Here is a 24,594-nt window from a genome sequence, read left to right as displayed (position 1 = left end):
GCTTTTATGGCCAACATAAAATGAGACATGAAATGACCATGAGCATAACTTTTTGTACAATAATAGACAAGACATCATTTCCATACCTGACATAGCCATGCGTCTCAGATGATGGGCCGTGTTGCTGTTCAAATCATCAGGCAGAAATCTCTCTTTGCAAAAAGGTAGCAACACTCTGGACAAAGAATATCCATGTTACTTTGACAATACACAACACATGAAGATACAATAAACAAGAGTTATAAGATATAAGATACAATAAAAAAGACAGCTTACCGTGAAAACCTCTCATTGTCAATCAGAGCAGTGTCCTCCTCCCGGTTTGTAAAGGACCTGAAACTTCCATCACTAAGTGGCAGAAGCTGTAGACCATTTAGTTCTTCATATCTCCCATCGCTGAGCACATACTCCAAGATGGACAATTTCTCATCCTTACCGATCGACTCAATGTCACTTCTGTGGAGCACAGATCTAACAAAACCCGGTGTCACCCATTTCAGAGTGTCAGGATTTGGGAAGGTTCTCTTTATGCTGAGCAGAACATGGTCAGGAGCAGTTACAAGGTTTTCTCCTTCCTCCATCAATAAGCAAAAAACTGCAGACATTATATCAGTGTCAGGATAATCATTTGGAAAAACAGCATCTGAAGCAGCCACCCATTCTTTCTCATTTTTAGCTAAAGAAAAGATTTCTTGATTTTTGAATAGTCGTTGAAAAAGGTCTTCTGCAACTTCATTCCATCGTGGCCTGTGTTCCGTCTCTCTCAGATCAGGCCAGAGATGGTACACAGCACTTACAGGAAGTACTGACTCTCTCGATAGTTGGATACTGTCTTGGATTATCTTGAGATATACATGAGGAAGAACCTCCTTCATTAGAAGCTCATTCCACTCTGCCGATTCATCATTCTTCTGATCCTCTTCCTGCCATTTGATGTACCTTCTGTTGTCTGTAAGACCAAAGCATGCATTAATGTGAACAGGGAGTCCTGTCATGTTTGTTTCATTGTTTGGAAGGGGCAAGAAGCAGCTCAGTCTTCCACTACCGCATGCTCTGTCTTCATCACACTGAAATGCTATGTCAACCTGAGGGTAAAAACTTAGTTTGCCAGCAAGTGCATCAATCTCAGGTACACATCCTTCTGTTAAGCGACAGGCTGTCACAAGCCATTTGGTGGTTGTTTTTTCTTCACATGGTGAACTGCAGGACACTGTTTTAAAGCTAGTCCTGCTTTGCAAACAGTTTCTTCTGAAATCATCACTTTCCTGGAGAGGGCTGGATGGAGATGATGCAGAAACATTCATCCTAATGGTGACACGGCCATTTGAGTCAATATGCCACAAAGAAATGGATATGACTGATCTTAGAAACAAAACACTAATGTCTGCATCTGGAATGAAGCTGTCAAAAAGTTGGGTAGCTTTTTTGGAATCATATAAATTATCAGAAATCTCTGAGGCCTCATGGCGCAAAGGAAACCGAAAGAGTGTTCCTTTAAAGTAGCACTCATTTATTATCTTCTCCCAAGCACCATCATTCTCACAGACTAGATTAACAATATCCTGAAAAGGTTTGAATTGATCTGTGAATTCCAAAAGGTGCTTTTTGTCCTCTTCATCATCTAGGGACCAGCGGTAGCCCTCACGGTCATCATCAAACATCTGCTTTTGTGGGTCAAAAACTGCAAGGTGTTTGGAGCTCAATACACATGGCAAATCTGTGAATTGACAAAAGGAACCAGTTAGTATTTGCCAGTTTATTGACCAAATCAAGTTTTACAATTTTAACTTTTAAGCTCCTCCTTCTTACTTGATCATGTCCTGTAAATTCCCATTTCTCCCATGACCGTTTCTGCACCCACCTCCACCCTGTTTCCTGTCTACTGTTCAGTGGGGGAAGTGGCTATTTAGACTCAGCACACTTTTTCTTGACTTTTAACATTTCCCCAAACAGTTTAGTTAAGAGTAATGTACAAACCATATTTTGTTGTTCATGATGTTTTATCTAATTTCAAAATTCCAGTAGTTAAGCTTGTTTGAAAAATGAAGTTGACAAGCATGTCAAAAAGTAAAACATGACAAAACTTCATTTCACAATTTGTTAAAATAATCACAAATGATTTCATCATTTTTTCTGTTTAATGTAGTTCCTTTTTCACCTGTAACATGGTAAACAGAATTGAAGCCAATCCCGAATCTTCCCACTTTGGTTGGATCGTCATGCTTTATGCTCCGTCCTGCTCGCTGAATTCCTTCCCAGTCCTCCTCAGTGAAGTCTGCGTCATTGAATGCGTACAGAGCCGGTCCTACCAGAAAAGTGAAGTTGTATTAAACTCAGACAGAACTGGTCATAATGACTAACTGACTAAATGTTGTTAGTGTTCAGAAACCATTAGTGAAATTAAGTCAATTTGTGCTTATTGAAATTATGGTATGTTAATTATTTCATGATGCTAAATAATTATTTTATAATGATTTATAATTGTCACAATAATTCATGCTTGTTTACCTAAACACCCTAATCTCAAAAATAAAAAAATAAAAATGATATGATATAGAAACAGTTAATTCCATATACAAAAATAACAAGAACTACACCAGGTTACATATGTAACCCGGTTCCCTGAGAAGAGAATGAGACGCTGCTATGGCTGATTCTATGGGAATGCTTCTATGTGGAAGTTGTGTCTGAAGCTCTGTGTGAAATCACACAGATTTAACGGCTTGGGTAGGTCATGTGACGAAGTGGAGTGTGCCAGCAAGACCATAAAAGGGCATATAGGTCACATTACTCCAACTTCTACTTGTCTGAAGGAAGTGCGATGCATACGTAACCTTGTGTAGTTCCCTTTCGAGGGAACTCAACGCTGCGTCATGGCTGATGCTAAACGAGGCAGGAGCAGAGCATCATAGCCCTGTAAGACCCAAGACACAGGAGTGGCACTGCATGAAAAGTGTGATTTTCGTCAGTTAATGACACTGTAAATTGCCACAGAATTTCATTTTAACGACTGTTCACAGGAATGTGCAGGCAGCACAGATAATTGTCGGGAACTGCCAAAAATTGACGTGAAATAGGCTTGGCAGTTGACTCCCCCATGTTCCTATCACCTTGGCCTGGGTTTAGCTTTCATATGTAAATGACTACAGTGAGCTATACAAATGCAACCCAGGGTAATGTGGGGAGGGGGGACTCACTGATTGAGAGTGGGCTTATTACCCAAATGTAAAGAAAATCTAGTGTAAAAAGATCAGTCTTATTTTAATTATAGACTTTTAAATTGTTGTTTGAATTTTGAATTGAGATTTGTCTTACACCGTGTCCTAACTACACGTGAAGTGATGCTGCGACACACGATAAAATTTATCTTTTCCATGTTAATCAGTAATCAGTTTCTCCTATACAGAGATCTCAATGAAAGTTCTGCGCATTAATAATATTAATCATCAAACATGGATGAGGAAAGACTGATTATAAACGTTTAATAGCAGAAATATATAATAAATCCCTCAAGTTTTATAAGGAAAGCTATAAGAAGTGGAGGGGTGTATCTCTCTAAGCATGTGCGCTCTTGTATGTAAGTATGTATGTGCGGACTGTGATCCATTCAGCTGCAGTATGAGAAAGCACACAAACAGAGAAAAACTGTTATGATTGGCTGTGTTTTATGATTGATCGTGTTCAGTATGGACACAAATTTCCTATTGCTGGAATCATATCACGTCACGTCTAGTTAATAATTACATTGTGTACCACTAAAAGACACAAAAAATTAATAATAATAAACAAATAGTGTGTGTGTGTGTGTGTGTGTGTTATATAATATATATATATATATATATATATATATATATATATATATATATATATATATATACACTATATTGCCAGAAGTATTCGCTCACCCATCCAAATAATCAGAATCAGGTGTTCCAATCACTTCCATGGCTACAGCTGTATAAAATCAAGCACCTAGGCATGCAGACTGTTTTTACAAACATTTGTGAAAGAATGGGTCGCTCTCAGGAGCTCAGTGAATTCCAGCGTGGAACTGTGATAGGATGCCACCTGTGCAACAAATCCAGTCGTGAAATTACCTCGCTCCTAAATATTCCACAGTCAACTGTCAGCTGTATTATAAGAACGTGGAAGTGTTTGGGAATGACAGCAACTCAGCCACGAAGTGGTAGGCCACGTAAACTGACGGAGCGGGGTCAGCGGATGCTGAGGCGCATAGTGCGAAGAGGTCGCCAACTTTCTGCAGAGTCAATCGCTACAGACCTCCAAACTTCATGTGGCCTTCAGATTAGCTCAAGAACAGTGCGCAGAGAGCTTCATGGAATGGGTTTCCATGGCCGAGCAGCTGCATCCAAGCCATACATCACCAAGTGCAATGCAAAGCGTCGGATGCAGTGGTGTAAAGCACGCCGCCACTGGACTCTAGAGCAGTGGAGACGCGTTCTCTGGAGGGACGAATCGCGCTTCTCCATCTGGCAATCTGATGGACGAGTCTGGGTTTGATGGTTGCCAGGAGAACGGTACTTGTCTGACTGCATTGTGCCAAGTGTAAAGTTTGGTGGAGGGGGGATTATGGTATGGGGTTGTTTTTCAGGAGCTGGGCTTGGCCCCTTGGTTCCGGTGAAAGGAACTCTGAATGCTTCAGCATACCAAGACAGTTTGGACAATTCCATGCTCCCAACTTTGTGGGAACAGTTTGGAGCTGGCCCCTTCCTCTTCCAACATGACTGTGCACCAGTGACCAAAGCAAGGTCCATAAAGACATGGATGACAGAGTCTGGTGTGGATGAACTTGACTGGCCTGCACAGAGTCCTGACCTCAACCCGATAGAACACCTTTGGGATGAATTAGAGCGGATACTGAGAGCCAGGCCTTCTCGTCCAACATCAGTGTGTGACCTCACAAATGTGCTTCTGGAAGAATGGTCAAAAATTCCCATAAACACACTCCTAAACCTTGTGGACAGCCTTCCCAGAAGAGTTGAAGCTGTTATAGCTGCAAAGGGTGGACCGACGTCATATTGAACCCTATGGATTAGGAATGGGATGTCACTTAAGTTCATATGCGAGTCAAGGCAGGTGAGCGAATACTTTTGGCAATATAGTGTATATCTGACACAGTACATAGTGAAATGAAACAACGTTTCTCCAGGACCTGGTGCTACAGAAACATACAACATGGAGTTCAAACACAAGAACAACACAGAGCTAGGACCGAAAGTTCGTCCAAGCCACATAAAGTGTAAAGTGTTATTATGTTTTGTTGTCACCATGTTGTTGTTCTTAATCCTGTTTTTGTTATTTATCTGTGTAGTTTGGTTGGTTGTAGTTTTTAAAAAACCCATTCATTTTTTTTCTAGTTGCCTGCAAGACATACTACGAGACAGTGCATAGAAATTTCTGGTACAGCCAGCCAGAGCTAGCAAATGTGGCCGCAGCTAATAAGACCTCAGCCCGGAGTCACCAGAGGAGGAAGAGGGTAAGACTGATTAGAAATAAATTTGTTTTACTTATTTCTGTTGCATCAGTATAAACTGTAATGATGTACATGTTGCTTATTATATGTAACAATTGTGTTTTCAGCTTTTGAAGATGAGGCAAAGTGTACTGGCTGTGGACGAAGTGGACTTCTGGAGGGGAATCACCGCTGACATGATGTCAGATGCAGAAGACGGTGCTGTTGATGGAGTCTCGGGGTGCATTGTGAGACCTCCATCAGTCCGCAGCAAGGAGCTCAGCAATCTGTGTGCTAAGCTGCAGATGAGACTAGAAGCCAGTTCAAAGTGTGCAGCACTGCACCATCGGCGTCTGTGAACTGGGCTTCCGTCTAACAGAACATCACCGCATACCTACGACCCCGAGGCAGCAAAAAGACATTTGATGCCAAACGTGATGCCATGACAATAATCTCTGGCTACTTTTTGTGTATTTATATTTCATATGTCTATTTAATAAAACTCTTACATTTAATCAACATGTCTCTCCCAAATGTCTGTTTTTCTAATATTTACTATTAGCCTTTATGACACCTATATTGTTATAATATATCTTTAACAATTTTTATAGATTAATATAATAAGTAAATGTATACATATATATATATAACAAAAGGGAAAAGGGAGGGGTTTACTCAAAACGGTATTATAATTGCCCAGACTGACCAAGAGCAACATATGTCTCAGCCAATCACAGGTGATCTTTCTGTTTTGAAAATTGTGCTTTCATCCAGTAGGTACTGTAGAACTCAAGGTGGTTGCATTTCGCACCTTGTACCTCCACACACACCTCCCTCCCTAAACACCCCCTGGTATGATGACTGTTTCTGTCACTCGCGAATGGGAACTTCCCAGGCTGTGAATTGTCGATAACTGTTGGTGATTAGAGAGGTCATCAGGCGTTCACGGGGACAAAAATCTGCCTTTTCATGCAGTGTGGGTCCAGGTCCAGGCTATAGAACCCGATAAAGGTGTGCAGAGAGGACCTACCTGCCTCAGCACAAATTTCCTGGGACAAGGCAATACACCTAGTGGAGCGAACCGTAATCTCTAGAGTTGAAGCCACACAGCGCACCTTATTGACCTAGTAGATAGCTACCACTACCCAGCACAAGGTGCTGCCTGGGGACAAATTATGTTTGTTGCGGCCGCCAAGGCAGATGAAAAGGGAGAGGACCTACTGTAGCAGCGGGCTGCGGGAGTGAGATGCCACAGTGATTATTAAACAGAGACCATGTTCAGATAGATAGATAGATAGATTTCATATTTAGAAGTGTTTTATAGAATATATAAACGTGACATAAGATAATATATAAGTGCTACAGTAATGATCAAACGCGTATGATGTAAAAACTATTAATAACTGAGCCATAAAAATGTTAGAGCCATTTGCCCAGTCCATAAACAAATTTTTACATATTGCTATAATATTATAACAATGGCTTAAAATAGCTTTTAGGCACAATATGTTTTATTCATTACACTCAAAAGAAGTGCGTAAGTAGAAGAAGGGCGCATTTGTAGAATCTTAAGATTTTTTTAAACATATCATGATGGAGGCTCGCGGTCCATGTTCAGTTGCCTGCAGGTCAACGTGCTCTTCCCGCTTCCATCACACGCAATAAAACCTCACATCATGAAGTTATGACATTGAAAACTCACAGCTGAAAATGTTAAATATGAATTCCACACGTTTACTTTCTTTGTTGCTTTAATCTGCTGTTTTAATCTGCTTCTGAGAGAAACTCCGTGGCCAAGCACATCATTTAATGTGTTTGACTTCATGCAACAGTATTGTAACATCACACCCAGATCCAGAACACCAGAGGGAGCCCTTGCCTGAGTATTAGCACTCTCAAACTCACTTCCTGGTTTGCTTTAGCATTTAAGCAGCATGCTCCCTTTGTTCAATGTGAAGTATCGTTCCCTTGTGACATACTAAGCCTTGCCATAGTTCAGCTCTCTGATTATTTGCTGTGTATGATCCTTGCCTTCTTCTTTGACTTCGAGTTATGGTTTTGATTTTCTAGTGTTTGATTTCCGGCTTTTGAACTTGGCTTCGTCTAAACGGTTTATGATTCCTGCCAGTGTGAGTTTCAATAAAGATCTGCACATGGATTCAAATACTCCAGTCTCTAATGAATCATTACAAGTATTAAACTCATGCAATATAGGGATTAAGTTGTAATGTTTTATTTATAATGCCATATACATCAACGTGTTTGGAGTAATGTGAACAAGCAGATGTTCAAAGCAGATAAGTTATACCTACCTTATTATTAAAACAGGTAGATGCGCATGCAGCAACTAAAGTTTCACTTTTATGCGTATTCTCAACGTAGCTTAATGCATTAAGTCGTTTTATTAATATATTAATTTCACTATACACAAATAGGCCTAATATATTATTTATCACTCTAAACATGTTAATGTAAATAATGACATTATTCTCAAAATATTACGAATTTAATCCTGTATTGCTACGAATCTCGTGATTCAAGCACATCATTTAATGTGTTTGACTTCATGCAGTGCTTCGCAGACCGATCGGTTTATGACATCAAAGTAGCCTACTGCAAGAACAGACTGCTCTGTAAGCTTTTAAATAGCTTTTTTGGTACTTTGATATCATACACCAATTGCTCTCCGCAGCGTCACGTTATGTTGATCGATTTCAATATACACAAAACACGACTGCTGCCTACTGGTCTCGTCTTTCCTGCGTAAGAGCGTCACTCGCAATGCCGCACAATGCTGCGAGTCGTCGCGGGACTCCTGTCCCTCTGACGCGCATTCTTAACTGCCACATCTGTATGTCTTGTGCACGAGCAGGGGCGGAGGGCAGAAGGCCTGCAGAAAGGCTGGATGACTGGCTTATAGCAGAGCCATGTGCAGGGTCAGGAACTCCTCAGAGGCTGACTCCATTGGCTCAAAACTGGCTTGGAGAAGCCCCTCCATGACCACTTAGAGGCCCTAGGAAGGGAGAGACGTGGTTTATTGGAGAGCCTCACCTGCCTGGCACTATGCAGGAGGTGCCTCAGCAGGAAGGCTGCTTCCCGATCATGTACTCTGGAGTATAAAATGCTCTCAGCGAGAGAAATCTGGTGTCTACCTAGGGCCACATCTGGTGCACCAACCCCAGCCCGAGAGGGGGGCATCTGTCGAAAGATTCCTGCCCTAAGAGTGGGACCCAAGGTAAGAAACCGGGGTCTGTCCACATAAGAAGGGTACGAAGCGAAGAGAGGGAGAAAGAGAAAGCACACACTTCAATGGGTTGAGGTCTGGGGACCTCATGTGGGCAAGCAGGGCATCTCAGTGCCTGGCTGCCACTCCCCTCGACACTCCCCTCGACTCCCCTTGACACGCCCTAAGATTGGGGCCCAATGTGAGAAACCGGATCTGAAACCGGATCTGTAACCCTCGTGACTCTGAAAAGGGTGTTTGTGGGGGTGAAGACCTTTACAGCAGAAAGGATAGAAATCCCCAGAGTGGAAGACACATCATGGCTGAATCCCAAATTATACCCCAGAAGGTGGTTCTCAGGGAGGGCAAAAGCACACTCTTCAATGGATTGAGGCCTAGGGACCACATTTGGGCAAGCACAGCATCTCAATGCCTGGCTGCCATAAGAGTGGGATCCAAGGTGAGAAACCAGGGTCTGTCTATATAAGAAATGTATGAAGCTTGTGGCATGTAACCCTTGAAAAGGGTGTTTGAAGATACACACCCTTCAGAATTATCATCGCAAATCAGTCCTCAGACCTGATCTGCAAAACAATGACCTTGAGTGTTAACATCCCGGGCTTGTATGTTTCAGCATACAATCTGCCTGGGGGACCTGCCCCTAAGTGCTGGCCAGCCACCTACATTTTACATGGGGTGGCTCAGGCTGCAGAGCTAACCTTCTTTTCCTGCCTCAGCAAGTCAGGCTGGGGCTTGTGGGTACTGGCTTAGCCCTAGCTCCTCACTGCGGCAAAGGAAGGACAGGACCTTAGGAGACACCAGGATGTCTAAAAGAAAGGTTTGTCCCTTTCTTTTATCTCTGTCAGGTTGCATCTCTGTTGCAACTAAATGCAGTCATGAAATGGCCGATGGCATGGGCCATCTGCTTAGTGGCACAGACGGCAAAATCTGTGGTCTGGAAGAGTTCAGACCTCATTGATGATCCCCTTTCTACAAATTAGCTCCTTTAGCAGGTCAGCTCAGTACGACTGCAAAACTACCACTATGTGCAGCAACCCAACGGCTTAATTGTAGGCTTTCCCTATAAGGCCAATGTGGCCTAACAGGGCCTCAGTGGGAATGCAGACTTTATGCTTTTTTCATGCAGCCAGTGAAGGGGAGAGTTAGCCTGCAAGTGTCTTTCAACCCTAGGCATTGCCACATATCCCTGTTCATCAAAGTCCACTATGGCTGAATAGTCAGCAGTGGTTTAGGAGAACAGTCTGGCAGAATAAGGATTATTCCAGAACCTTGACACCTCAGTGTGAAGGTATGTAAATAAATAAAATAGGAGAAGCCTGCATGGAGGTGAAAGGTGGTGTGAAGTTAGTCAGCAATTGTCAAGCTCATAGCGGACAACACTAACCTTTCATCATGCCAAACTAAGCTAAGCTAAGCTTAGCAGCAGCATGTGTGATAATCTCCAGGAGCTTTTTGAACACCACAAGGAGCTCGTCAGAGTCCAATGCAAATAACATTATATCCCCATCTAGGTCAGGAGAAATCGCAAAGCGAGCTCCTGAAGCTGAGGTCAAGGAGTTCACAAAGCCATAAAACAATGACCGAATCCAGCGTGCTGCCTCGACAGATGCGGAACTTTTGCCACGCACATAAAATGCTTGGCTGGAAATACATGATCTAAGTCAGCACGCTGCCTCATCAAACGCAGGACCAGAGTCATGAGGTGCAGGCGCTTAGCCGAAGAAAACAGCCAAGCGAGAGCCGAGTTTACAGAGAGGAAAAGTTTCTCTGAAAAAAAGTTTCTCGGTGCACACAGCAGGCTCCCTCGCTGCCAATGCATGCTCCACTAACAAACAAACAACGCAGATAAAGTGCAAGTCATCCCCCAAAATGTAGTGGGGCATGGAGCACACACTTTCTGAACCTGCCATCTTTCCTGATCTTTTATATATATTTTCTTTTTCCCTAGTCTAGACAGACAGGACAAACAATTGACACAAACATACAAAGTTTCCTGAAGACAAAAGAAGCTGGAGTAACGTGACATAGATGTGACATAGATGCCCTTATATGGTCTTGCTGGCATGCTCCACTTCTTCCCATGACCTACACGAGCCGATAAAAAATTTTTTTCCCTTAAAGTGTGTCTTTCTATTAACAGCAATAAAGTGTTTGATAAAGTGCATGATTTTGATTTTTTCATTATGCATGGAGAATCTGCAGTACACGTCCCTGTGATTGACGTTGCTAGAGAAACTATGATGTATTAGAAGGAGAGCTTAAATATCTGACCATCTGCCCAATCTAAAATTCAGCAGTGCCATGGAATAAAAATGTAAATAACAGAAGAGTCAGTGGCTGCACTGGAGGTGGGAATTTTCATGTTAAAGCGAGGCCAGGCAAATCAGTTCCAACTGAAAACCTCTTTTGTTTCCCAATCTGAAGTCAAAACCACATTTAAAGGCCTGTTTAGCAGAAATTTGTGTGCCTTTTCAAATCCTGCATTCCCTGAGTCATATAGCTTATATTTCTCTTCAGTGTTAAAACTCTCATCAACTCTGTCACCAAATGCTGGACATTTCAGAATCCTAATCCTAAACTTTGTAAGTTTGTTTATCTGTTCCAATAAACAGATGAATACAGCTTATTAGAAAAATATACATTAACTAACAGTGTTTACATCAGCATTTTCAAATTAACTGATATACTGTGTGTTGTTTATATTAATGTTTATGCATATAAAAGCAGATGCTTGAAGACTCAGCCTCACAACACTAGGTCTTATGGGTTTGGTGAAAATTTGCCATGTTTTAACTTCCCGAGGGTTTTAACACTAAAAAAGAATGATGGATAATCAGTTTAGGTGGAATTTGAAAAAATAAATCTCGCCCTGATGAACTGGTGTCCTGTGCCTTAGAACTGATTTGCCTGTGTCCTGGACTGATTTCCCTGACCTCTCTCCAACATAGAAATGCAATCCCAACTGCAACCACAAGATAGAAAACTGTTATTTACGTCTAAACTACAGTCAGTTTCAATTACAGGGAAAAGGCGTTGTTTTTTTTTTTGTTGTTGTTGTTTTTCTTGTTGTTGTTTTTTTTTTAATAACTGCCAAATCACATACTTATGCACAATTCTATAGGAATATAAATATTGTGAGTAGTGTGTTTCCACTGAAAACTCCAACATGAAGAAGAAGTGCACTTTAGATGCCTAAATGATGCTTTTATCCAAACAAAAAAAGAAGAAAAAATTATAATGGCTAGCAACAGTCTAGGGGACAAGAATTTAGTCACATTATTAGTCACAAAGTCTGTGAAGTATAATAAATATGTATAAGAGGCCTATGCAATACAACACTACATGTTTTCAAGGAATTTTAAGACCTTTATGAGGCATTGATTATTTTTCTTTATAAAAGGAGCCTTTTTAACATACAGGGAATTGAAAGCAGCATTATAATTCATAGTTATCTGACACTAATTATTCTCTTTTTGCTCAGTCAAAACATCCAGTTTTATTTAATTGTTCCAGAAATCATATTTGGTTTGCACTACAATCCTGGAAGCTTGATCGTACATGTATGAAGTGACAAAAAATACTGACTGAAAATGTGTACTTTTGATTTTTTCCTTGCCTGAACATTCACCTGGCAACAGAAACATCTATAGAAATACCTTGATACTTTCCCATTGCTGGGCTCCACACACTGTCAGTGCCGTATCTTCTTTCATCATGGATGAAGATGGTTTTTGAAGCTCTGGCATCGTCTGCGTTCTGTATTAACTCCTGTTACACAACACACACAGACACACACATTCATATAATCTGTTTATATTCTGAACGGAGATCTGTTATGGAATTGTTATGTGTTATGAAGGAGCATAAAGTATAAAAGGAATGAATGAATGCAGGATTCTCAATAAATACACCCTAGTGTAGCTTATAAAGTGTTACAAATGAAATATAAAATGAAGTATGAATGATGGAATCATTATAATGACAATACAAATGATTATTTGGGAGTTGTGACATTATCACAGATTAATAAGGCATTAAACAATATTGAAGATCAGGGAGCCATTACAAAGAAAGTTTTGTGACATTATGAAGAATTATGAAGGGAATTTGGAGTGACATTTTGTATAGTTGTTGAATTAATATGAAGAAATACGAGTATTATAACATCTAATAGAAGTATACAAAATGTTCTATTTTGCTTTAAATACTATCTTATGTCCAGTTTATAAACATGTATATGCATACAGTTCAGTCTCACCTTCAGAATCTGTCCTCCATCAGGGTAGCGTCTGAGAATCTCCTTCAGATAGTCGATAAATGGTGGCGCTGTGGCTCCAAATGCATTTCTTCAAGGAAGAACGTTAAAAATAGTTTTATTTTGTTTTGTTTTTTTTTTAATAAGATTGCATTGTAAATAGATTATAAAGGATTATGAAGCAGAATGAATGATAAGTGAGGGTTTCTGGAAGATTATGGAGGAATTACAAAAGTAGTTTGTGCTGTAATTATGAAGGAAAGCTGGAGAACTATAAATGTGAAAGAAATATAAAGGATTATGAAATAATTATGTATTTAACGTACATAACGTATGTAATGACTTTCTATAAGAGCTGTACTCATATTTCACAGACATGAATTAAAGAGGGATTTGGCTAAATGATCAGAATGACCACTGTTATTGCATCATCATATTTTGGCCCAAATTTGCAGTAATTTTTAAAAAATTGCATTGATTGAAAAACTGAGTTTGCTCGATTTTGTGTCAATTAATATGATCATGAAATCCTAGAGGAACTGATAATTAGGAGAAAAGGGGTTTATAAAGAAACAGAAAGAGAAGTAAAGCAGTTATATTTATGAAGTTATTATAAATAATAATAAAATGAATTATGAAGGGAGTTGTAAAGAAAAACAAGTGATATGAAGTAAGTTTAGATTTATAAAGTACTGTAATTATAAAAAATCTAAAAAGGGAATTAAAAAAATAAATAAATCCCATGAATTGCCTGAACTGGGCTGTTCTGGTATCTCACAAGCACATTAGTGAGATTTAGCATTATCAAAGTGGGTTCTGTAAAGCTAAGACATTTTTCTAACTTTTATTATAGCAATGAAAGAAAACTCTCTGTTTCTCTATTTATGTTACAGTTAGTGATTTAGTGAAAGTATTTCCCAGATATGACTGAGAAAAGAAAACACAGCAAAAAACACTCGGAAACACTAAACTACAGTGTACCACAAGAGGGCGCCACAGTACAACAATAAACACGCTAAATAAAATGACCATTATCCTGGCAACTTTCATGCAACTTATACTATTCAAATTGTATTGTCTAAAATATGGTAATAACAGTAGTTTTTGAGAAAAGTATGGAGATATATACTATGGTGTCAATATAGATACAGAGTTATTAAATGAAACATGTTTCTTGGTTTGAATGTTTTCATTCTTTCTGAAATATAGGAAATGTCTGATTCTCTGAGGAAAATCTGTGTGCAATTCCACAACCTAATCATTACATGGTGCAGTAGTTTGGAAGTGATTCTTATCATTATACCTAAAATCAGTTTGTAGATTCACTTTTTTTAGGAGTAGTTGAAAGTTTAAGTATATTTGTGCTCTAATGTGCAAAATGTTTTGTAGAAAATTGGAGATTTTAGATCCTCTGTCCATGAGCTGAACTGCATTGCCTATGTATTCATTAATATGCCTTCTCCTTCAGGACTTTCCAGAGCCTATAATTATTCTTTTTTCCCAGAATCATAAACTGTAATGTCAGGTATGCTCACACATACAAGGACATTTGACTTTATTTACACAGTAACTTTATGGAAAAGAGGTGGAGCTAAGGCAGATTTTAATCTTCCTTTTTCTGGGCTGGGAAAATGTAAGCTTCATGTGTCTCATTTAACTCAGCCATTTATAGTTTGCTCTTAGATTAGAGTGGATATTAAATCCTTGTACTTGTCTGTCCATGTGTAAAATATTGTCCAGTGTTTATCCACCAGCGTTTTTTTTTGTTTTGTTTTTTTTGTAGTTACTTTCCAGGTTTCCATGTGGTTTTTCCACATGTGTCATATCTCAAATTACTCACTTTTTTATTTTCTGCTTCTTGGTTTGTGGTAAAGTCATCATTTATCTTCTCCTGTGAACACAAAATACATATAATACATGATAATAATCATGAACACATTATCACTGTGTATAAGGCACAAAAAAATCAAAATAACTTTATCTTATATATATATATATATATATATATATATATATATATATATATATATATATATATATATTATAACATGGTATATATAACCATCAGATGCTGTTACAGGAATGCTCAGTGATGGACTGGGGTGGTGAAGCAGAGTCAATCTGACGTTGTGAAATGTTGTAAAATGACCTATAGCCTCTTAGCGACCTTTTAAAACAACAAACTTAACAACAAAACTAATTTTAATGTTCTCCATTTATACTTCAACAGAGCTGAATTCTGATTTATTTATTTTCCATAAAAACAGCGTGTAGTCTGCCTCTCTGGAATGTTATGTTACTGTTTCTTCTTATATTACGTTTACATCAGAAATAAAAAAAAAGAGGAATGTAAAAGAACAATAAACAATGGCGAATAAATGCATTCATTAATGTCGGTCTTACCTCCTGACGGTCATGATGGTGTTAATGAAGAGAGAGAGAGAGAGGACGTCAGGTCTGCTGTGCTGGGATGAGAAATGTGTCTCTCTGAGCTCCACTCGGCTTTTATACAGACACTGAGTTTCACTTTCCTGAGAACAAAACTTCCGCAAAAAACGAAACCTAATCCGGGCGCGTTACTGAAATATATATGAAAAGAACTGAACCGACTACCAATACAGCTGTGTTGGGGGTGTTTGGAGGCAGACTGCTGAATCACACGGGTTTAATAAGTTTATGAAGTTCTGAATCTCTATTCCCTGATAATGATCCCGTGTTCACTCTTACTTTAACCTCCTTAAAATCACACCGCAGCATCTGTGTACAACAATAATCTTATCTATTTTAATGACTTATTTCTCAAATCATTTCTACACTTTTTTTTTTACTCGATTTACAACTAATACCCATGGCAATTAGGACACTGCATTCGGCGTCATGCCCACGCACCGCTGGATGAACGGAAAGTGAAAACAGTTAAGACAAAGCCGTTATCCGATTAATTGGATTCTAGAAGATATCCTAGAGGCGTTTTTTAAGCGTATGAGTCTGACCTTTTCAGACTTGTGTTTGGTTCCAAACATCCCAGAAAGCAACAGAGCTTGGGCCGAGTCTGGCTTACATTCGCCACTTCTGGCACTTATTGCTGGCGCAGTTTTTTTCACAGCCTTGTGTCATACAGCGTTAGTCTGAGCCCTTTAGACAGCGGATGCTTACTAACTTCCTCGTGCTTAAATCTGACAAGACAGAAGTGCTCGTACTAGTGCTGTGTGGTTCATGAACAATTCGAATCCTTAATATGACTCGGGAACAACGAGTCGACTCAGAGAGCGATTCATTCATTGACCGCGCATGCGCAACATCCTGTATGTTTCTCACAGAAACATGATTAGTTCATCTCCCGAGTCGTTCGTTCATCACGTGACCAATTACAGTCAATAATACTAATATAATGTTGTATAATATGTGCAATGAACGCTTTCTGAAAAATAAGTACAAAGTTCTTGTGTTCTTGTTCCTGTCAGTCTTGCTTTAATGTTCGATTAAATAATAGGAAAATATTAAGTCTTGAGAAATATTATTTAATTTCCTTTCTCTGCCTTTGACTGTCTGTAAACAAATAGTAATTAATAAAACTGAGCCTACAAACACAAAGTACATTTTGTTTGTTAATTATGACCCCAGTGATTTTGCTCGTATGATTGATTTTCCTATGCAGATTTTGCTCGTAATTACTAAATATTATACAACATTGCTGCATGGTTTCAGCGTATGAGGATGTGACATGACAAAACAACGAAAGACTTGGACAGGGGGTGAGGTAAACTAACAAACTGCATAGCTTTAAGACTCTGCTAAGTTGTGAACTAATCATTTCTGTTTCCTTCAATTTGGCCTTGGTTGATTTATAGTTTTGTCTTATTCTAAATGTGATCAATGTTTGCATAAGTAGATGTGTCAAGGTAATTGGCTATTACCAAGTAGCACTGTAATTATATTCTGCCAAAATGGACAAAATTACTGCATTTTGCTGAACGATCCACGTAAGTAAAATCATCCGAATTTCTCATCACTAGCTCGTTCTAGGACCACATGAAGTTAGAAATAAGATGATATGAACACATCACTCCTATCTTATCCACACTGCAATGGCTCCTAGTCAAATTTTGCATTGATTATAAAATACTATTTTATGGTCTTGCGACAGTACCTGAGCGAGCATGTTTTTTTATAATGATATGCTTACATCAATCAAAAGGTGCACGCTGCTTGATAGTACCTCAAACAGTAAAGGCTACAGGAGGGGGCAGAGCTTTTTCTTACAAATACTTGCAGTTATGAAACAGCCTTCCAAGTAGTGTTTGGGACTCAGACACAGTCTCAGAGTTTAAGTCCAGACTGAAAACATATTTGTTTAGTCAAGCTCCTTATAAATAGGTTTTTCTTAGGCAATGGAGCAGGTCTGGAGAGTTCATAGGCATAGAGTGTTTTGGCGAACTAGAAGGTTTGGATGCTGCACCCCTCCAACCACTCTATATACACTGTAAAAAAAAGTTCACCCTGTAAATATTATCCTGATACCATGTTTAAATTTTATGTAAAATTATTATTTTGAGAATTTTACTTTAAAATGTCACACTGAATTTAATGCTTGGTGTTTGCATGCATTTTTGTGTAATCATTTGTACATGTAAATTTTATACACAATAACAAGTAATATTACTTACAGTAATGCATTGCCTGCACAACCTGGCAAGCCTTTGCAAGCTAATTGGTTGATGTCGCAAAACAGTTTGCTCTTAAAACAGTCAAGGTCTTGTTCAGAGGTGGCTGACTTTCAGTGGACGTTTTTCTTTTAATGCAAAATTGCGGCTGTGGAGCCATGTAAGTATGTTTGTGTTCTTGGTTATTTTTTTTTACTTTCCTGGTAGCTTGTCAACTGAAATTTGTAATGCTTAGAAATTCTATTCAACTGACCCAAAATAAGTTACCAATAGTCCAAAAATTACCAATAAACATCAGTTCGTTATTTTTCTGGTTAGAGGCCTGTTTTTTTTGTTTGTTTTTTTTACTTATTTCAATGGTATATTGGTGGCTTTAAACACATTCCATTAAAGCCAGTACATACTTAATGACTATACAGCTGGTTATGAATGTGTGACAACTGGTTGGACCTAGATTTTTTAAATTTCACTGATATGCTGTAAATGTTGTATGTTATTGGGAATATTATGTGTTAAAATTTGTAAGAGAGTTATTTCTATATATACATATTATACTTCCTATATTTTTTAGAGACCACCTGAAGAAATTGACTTATTCAGTAAGTTAGTCAGATAAGTACTTAATCTAGCCATAGGGTCACAGTCCAGTGACTTCTGTGCCGGTCCCAAGCCCGGATAAATAGAGAGGGTTGCGTCAGGAAGGGCAGAGAAGTATGTCAGAGTGGTGCAGGACATGTATGAGAGGAGCAGGACAGTGGTGAGGTGTGCTGTAGGGCAGACAGAGGAGTTCAGAGTGGAGGTGGGACTGCATCAGGGATCGGCTCTCAGCCCCTTCCTGTTTGCTATGGTGATGGACCAGTTGTCAGAGGAGGTCAGACAGGAGTGATGATGGACAATGATGTTTGCAGATGACATTGTGATCTGTAGTGAGAGCAGGGAGCAGGTGGAGGAAAACCTGGAGAGGTGGAGGTTTGTGCTGGAGAGAAGAGGAATGAAAGTCAGTCGTAGTAAGACTGAGTACATGTGAGTGAATGACAGGGGGGGAAGTGGAACAGTAAGATTACAGGGTGAAGAGGTGAAGAAGGTACAGGAGTTTAAGTTCTTGGGGTCAACAGTCCAGAGTAATGGAGAGTGTGGGAAAGAGGTAAAGAAGCGAGTGCAGGCAGGTTGGAATGGGTGGAGAAAGGTGTCAGGAGTTCTGTGTGATAGAAAAATTTCAGCGAGAATCAAGGGGAAGGTGTACAGGACAGTGGTGAGACCGGCCATGCTGTATGGTTTAGAGACAGTGTCACTGAGACAGAGACAGGAGTCAGAGCTGGAGGTAGCAGAGCTGAAGATGTTGAGGTTCTCTTTGGGAGAGACACGGTTGGACAGGATTAGGAATGAGTACATCAGAGGGACAGCTCATGTTGTATGTTTGGAGGACGAAGTTAGAGAAGGCCAGGTTAAGATGGTTTGGACATGTCCAGAGGAGGGAGAGTGAGTATATTGGTAGGAGAACGTTGGACATGGAGCTGCCAGGCAGGAGGAAAAGAGGAAGGCCAAAGAGGAGGTATATGGATGGAATAAATGAGGATATGAAGCTAGTGGGTGCAAGTGTTGAGGATGCAGAAGATAGGGATAGGTGGAGAGAGATGATTCGCTGTGGCGACCCCTGAAGGGAAAAGCCAAAAGAAGAAGAAGAAGGTCAGATAAGTACTTATAAATTCAGTTTGGCATTATTTATTTATTTATTTATGTTTATTTATTAATTAATTTATTCATTCATTTCTTTGTTTATTCATTCTTACAACATTGAATCAGTCAATTTATTTATTTATTTTTTTTAGGACTGGATTAGACGGACTTGGTCATAGATGGGTGTACTTAATAAACTGGATAATCATAAATATTACAGCAAAGCACATGAAACATTGTGTTATCACCTTTTGGTTCAGAACAGAGAGCAGTTCAGAAGGATAACAATTCATCTGGAGGGAACCTTTTCTCTCAGAACTGGACTTCTACTCCCCCAAACGTCTGGAGATATTTGGAACAAAAGGTGGGGTTGCAGGCACAAAAATAAGGCCCGTACTCTAATCTTTACAGATGAATTTTTAACTCCTGAACTCTCAGTTCTTTCTTGACAAATCTATGGTGTATTTTTGTTTTCCCTCACCACTGTCTTATGTACTGTTTCGAGAATCTTTTAGAAATTACCTTATTATTGGATTTGTTGTTATGTAGCAGACTTTACTGATGGTGACCTAAAAATTCTGTTGCTTTTTTGCTATTTTATCTTTCTGCATGCATGAGTGAGTTACACTATGTACAGTTATGCTCTTTGCAAAATTTCTTATCTTTCTAAAAGAGCAGCATGTGGAAAGTAGATGAGATGCAGTCATCTGCTGCTTGATAGTGTTCCTTGGAGAGTCTGGAGAAGAACTTATTATGATTACTGGGTAAATTTTAACATTTGCTTTGTGATTTTCTGATGATTGTTGATTTAGTATTAAACTTACCACACATTTAATCAATGTCTCGTTCTTGGCTTTGTATTTCTCTTCCATTATTGTTTGTAAATATTATTTAACGGCCAATTTAATCAAGACATTTATTCAAGAAAATAGGTACAGTATATGCATCAACATACAGATACTCATGTTTTGACAGGATGTCAGCAAAGAAACTGTTAAGGAGGACAATGCTGAGTATGTCATGAAGATCTTTGGCCTCTGTGGAAGTGCTGCATCCGAAGGTCCCACCCCTGCTCATGTCCATCATCATTGAGGAAACTGAGGTTTTTGATGACTGTAGATATGCTGCAAAAGCTTGCCTCCTGCTTATGTCTATGCTATGAACCTAAGCTACCCTCCAAAGCTGAAATACACATTTAAAGTGTTTCAGAAGCTCTTCCTTTGAGCTTGAGGTCCTTAAGATGTCAAAATCCAGTCTTTGCAGAAAAAAAGCTCTAGCATGAGCGTATATGTATGTTGGGACTTATGTAAGGTGTAACTTCCTTATAGCACATAATAAAGGTGCTGATGTTTAGGTGTTTATCTTTTTTTGGTATCTTAATGTTAGGGTAATTTAAAAAGAAGGCTTAATTTTATAAAATGGATATTAAAATTCTAAAGTAAATATTACATAAATAAAACTAAAAAAAGTAAACAAAAGCAATTAATCTAGAGCAGAGTAAAGGTAATTACTAAGGAAGAGTGAGTAAAATTTAGTACTAATAACAGAAATTTTCAAGTAGATTGCAATAGAAAAGAGTCTGTGCCTTTAAGTACAGTTTACTTAGGATTATACCAGGTAAAATTTACTACATTAAGATTATTTATAACCACACCCAGATGAGGACAGGTTCTGTTTTGAGTCTGGTTCCTCGGAATGTTTTGTTCTCTGGGTTCTATTGTCTCTTGGAGTTTTTCCTCACAAATCATGTGGTCTTTTGATAGATGTATGGCATACAGCACACAATCGGTTCAGGTGCAGTTGGTCTTTGTGGAGGAGTCTGCCACTTGCCATACAACATGCTATGGAAGTCTAGAGATTCATTGAGAATGCATGTATCATCAAATTGCAGAAGTTGTTCAGAATCCAATCCTTGCTTCTCGATATTGGAAAGAAAAGCAGTTGCCACGGATGCTGGTATGTCCTCCTGTGTGTTTCATGAGAAATGATGGCAATGGTAATGATGTATGCACCCAAACCCATCTTGAAAGTGTTGCATGGCTTGAAGTTGTCCCCCAATGCTTATTTATTGGCATTGGTGTTCTGGAGAACATTACACTGGTGGAACAAAGAACCATAATTACACATAATTACAACTTAAGTAAGTAAAATAGTAAAAAAGTTCATAGAACAGTGAAAGTCCACAACAACTGGAACATGGCCTCCAAATCATTCAAATGATGAATTTTTATTTGCTTTTGCTCTGACGGCAGCATCAGCATTCTGCTGCTCTGTTGGTCACCAGCCAAAATGACTTGTACAACAGGTTTTGTGACCACATTTCCATGTTCTGCATCAGAGGTGTGAAGTAGGTATTCCAGGTGAGTGATTTCACTATACAAATGAGGAATGTATGTTGTAAGAAATTGTCTAAATGCAGTAAAACTCTGAACAAGTGCCTGACAAAATTGTTTTTTAAATTCAAAACCGAACCTCTGTCTGTCCTTTACATTTGATCAGAGAGTGGTACTTCCATTACAGTCAAAGGTCTCTCCCTGGGTAGAAAATCATCACTCACTTGTTCATGGTTATCCACCATCAAATGACCAATGATAGTTCATTTGCTGATGGTTGATGGTGATTTTATGGGGTGTCAGTATGAGATACAAAGTATCGTTTGTAATCTGTACAGATCTGTACAGAAGTCCTAGGTGTGTTTACCTGTGAGACAGTGGAAAATGTGTTAATTTTTTAAGCATTAGATTTTGAAATACTACTGTCCTGAAAACAATTTCATTACAGCTCTAACAAAAATAAATAAATAAATAAATCCCCACATGATTAATTAATATATGATGGTTCTGCCACTTAAGATGCTGCAGTGATTATTGAGACAGAAAATTAGTCTAAAGTGAAAATTCCAGTGTCAATTACACACAGATACATAACAATAATTAATCATTTATGTTACATGGAGAGCATTGTGTGGACTTCATTTATTGACAGTGTAATTATTTTGATTTGATTATATTTATACACAGATAAGACAAAACAGTATGACCACCTGACTAATTTGCTCTTGTTAATATGATCCTAGTCAAAAATATGTTCTCACTGATTTGAGGCAGTGGCATTATTGTTTATGCCAGACTGGCTGGATGCTTTGGTTTATCAGTACATAAATACATATCATGCAAAATACAATCTCTCATCTAAAGTTCCAGCACCAATGACGACACATCTGCCCAGCCTGACTCTCTTCTTCTAGAAAGAAAATGAAAAGTATAATTTATATAACAAAAATTTCAGTAATCATGAACTTACCATTATGTTTGTTATATGTTTGTAATATGTTATGTTATATTTTAGATTTCTATTTCTTAAATGAGAAATAATGATACATTGAAACTATAATTGATAGTGAATCAGAACAAAAAAAATTAACAAAAACTTTCTTTCAGTCAACATTAGCTTTTATAATGTGGCCCTATTTTATTTTATTTTATTTTATTTTATTTTATTTTATTTTATTTTATTTTATTTTATTTTATTTTATTTTATTTTATTTTCGAGTTTCATGGTAAATAAAACTAATACATGTTTGAAATAAAATCAAGGTGAGTAAATGACTAGATTTTGGTCATTTGGTGGTGTATTATACAATGTATTAACACAAATCCCAAGACTCTTCAGGCTCTTTTAGCTTCATTAGTGTTCCTGAGTGATTCATACAAACTCCACATGTATTAAATCTTTCAGTACATCTTTTCTTGGCATAAACAATGCCTCAGAACCAAAGAATTTTTCGATACATAGAAGATGCAATGAAACTTGATATGGGTTTGTTCTTCAAGTCTTGCTCCTTTAGCACTTGCACACTTTAAGGACTGTATATACACAGTCTTCCATTTAGCCAATACGTTTTCACATTAAAAATCACAACAGTGATATGTTAAAAATTAAAAAAATCATTTATTCTTTCTTAACTTGTTTGAGGACCTTGTCAATGATCAGCTGAGACTGACCAAGAATTTACATTAAATCTTTTGCCCAAGTACTGTAATATCGTCTGGAAATATTATTTACTAGATTCTTCATAGGTCTCTTTACACCCCTGATCTGCTTCACTTTTTGTGAGAAACTCATCTTAATGACAGTTTTACAAAAATGCAAATCGCAAAACTTCTCTCTTGAGCAAACTCCTCCAGTACCACAGTAAATTTCACTTTGTCTAAAGACTTGTGTATGAAATCATTGGTATTTGTTACTTTTAAATTACTGTTAAAATTCTCTGAATAAAGGCAAAACATATTTTTCGTTGACTTCATCAGTCTTTTAAAAACAAGACTGGTGTGCTATGGTTGCACACTAGTTTGTGTTTGCTGGGACATTGACTTTGCATTTTCACGCCCCTAAACATAATGCTAAACTGTGAGTGGTTGCGTTACATGTCAGTCTGAATGCCTGGTTACATAAGACTAGCCTATAACCACTGGTTAGTTATAAGTTTTATATAGATAAAATAGATCTAGATCTATTTTACTGCAAAAAGATCCAAATAAAAAAAACCTTCAAGAAACTTACATTATTCTGTACTAAAAGGTACAACTCTTTGGTAATTTTAACTATCTATGATGATATATTTCACATTCATTTATTCACTCATTCAATAAAATGAATTGTAGAACATCTGTAAAGTAGCTAAAACTACTTTAACAAGCACTAGAGATATTTACATCATGATGACTATGACTGATTTTTTAGTATCTTAAGATATTATTATTATTTTTAAAAATGAATTTAAAGAGTTCCTTGTAGACCTTTAAAAATAGTGTTCAATGATGCTAATATTTTGTAAATTGATTTGTACCCTGTTCTGATTGATACCTTTTGAGATAAGCTTTGTAAGTGGTCCATGGCTTCAGCAGTTATATAAAATCCACATTATATCAAAAAAATAAATCAACATAAGGTTTTTGTCTTATTATTAACTCAAAGAGAGGGAGTTAATAATATGTATTATAGATAAAAAAAACATGATATTCTGTTAAGTAGTACAGTAAACACTGGATTTCTTTGCAAATGACTGGGATACATGGGATGTATCAGTAAATCACTTCACTTGCTTCACATTTGGCAACATCACACCACACAATCTGATGCCATATTATTATACGGTTTAAGATGCCATATTTTATGCATAATGTAATAGAGCCAAACATTAACAATTTAATGTTTGCCTACAAAAGTACATTTCAGTGGTTCCATTGATTTTATAACAATTATGTTTGGTTTCTATTAT

General features: G+C 38.1%; 1 protein-coding gene across 1 annotated transcript in view; it reads right to left on the bottom strand.

Moving 5' to 3' along the window:
- LOC131354579 (sacsin-like) overlaps positions 1-16,124 on the bottom strand; it is a 28,209-nt gene extending 12,085 nt beyond the window's left edge. Inside the window, exons 1-7 of the mRNA XM_058392402.1 lie at positions 15,376-16,124; positions 14,813-14,863; positions 12,976-13,063; positions 12,374-12,485; positions 2,159-2,305; positions 277-1,717; positions 87-175 (exon numbers count right to left, since the gene is read on the bottom strand). Of these exons, the coding sequence (XP_058248385.1) occupies positions 87-175; positions 277-1,717; positions 2,159-2,305; positions 12,374-12,485; positions 12,976-13,063; positions 14,813-14,853 (1,918 nt within the window). The 5' untranslated portion in view covers positions 14,854-14,863; positions 15,376-16,124. The remainder of the gene's footprint in view (positions 1-86; positions 176-276; positions 1,718-2,158; positions 2,306-12,373; positions 12,486-12,975; positions 13,064-14,812; positions 14,864-15,375) is intronic.
- Positions 16,125-24,594: the final 8,470 nt, after the last annotated feature.

This window comes from Hemibagrus wyckioides, linkage group LG06 (assembly GCF_019097595.1).
Source record: "Hemibagrus wyckioides isolate EC202008001 linkage group LG06, SWU_Hwy_1.0, whole genome shotgun sequence".
Taxonomy (NCBI): Eukaryota; Metazoa; Chordata; class Actinopteri; order Siluriformes; family Bagridae; genus Hemibagrus; species Hemibagrus wyckioides.
The sequence above is the reverse complement of the archived record's forward strand: the minus strand, read 5'-3'. Positions and strand labels throughout refer to the sequence as shown.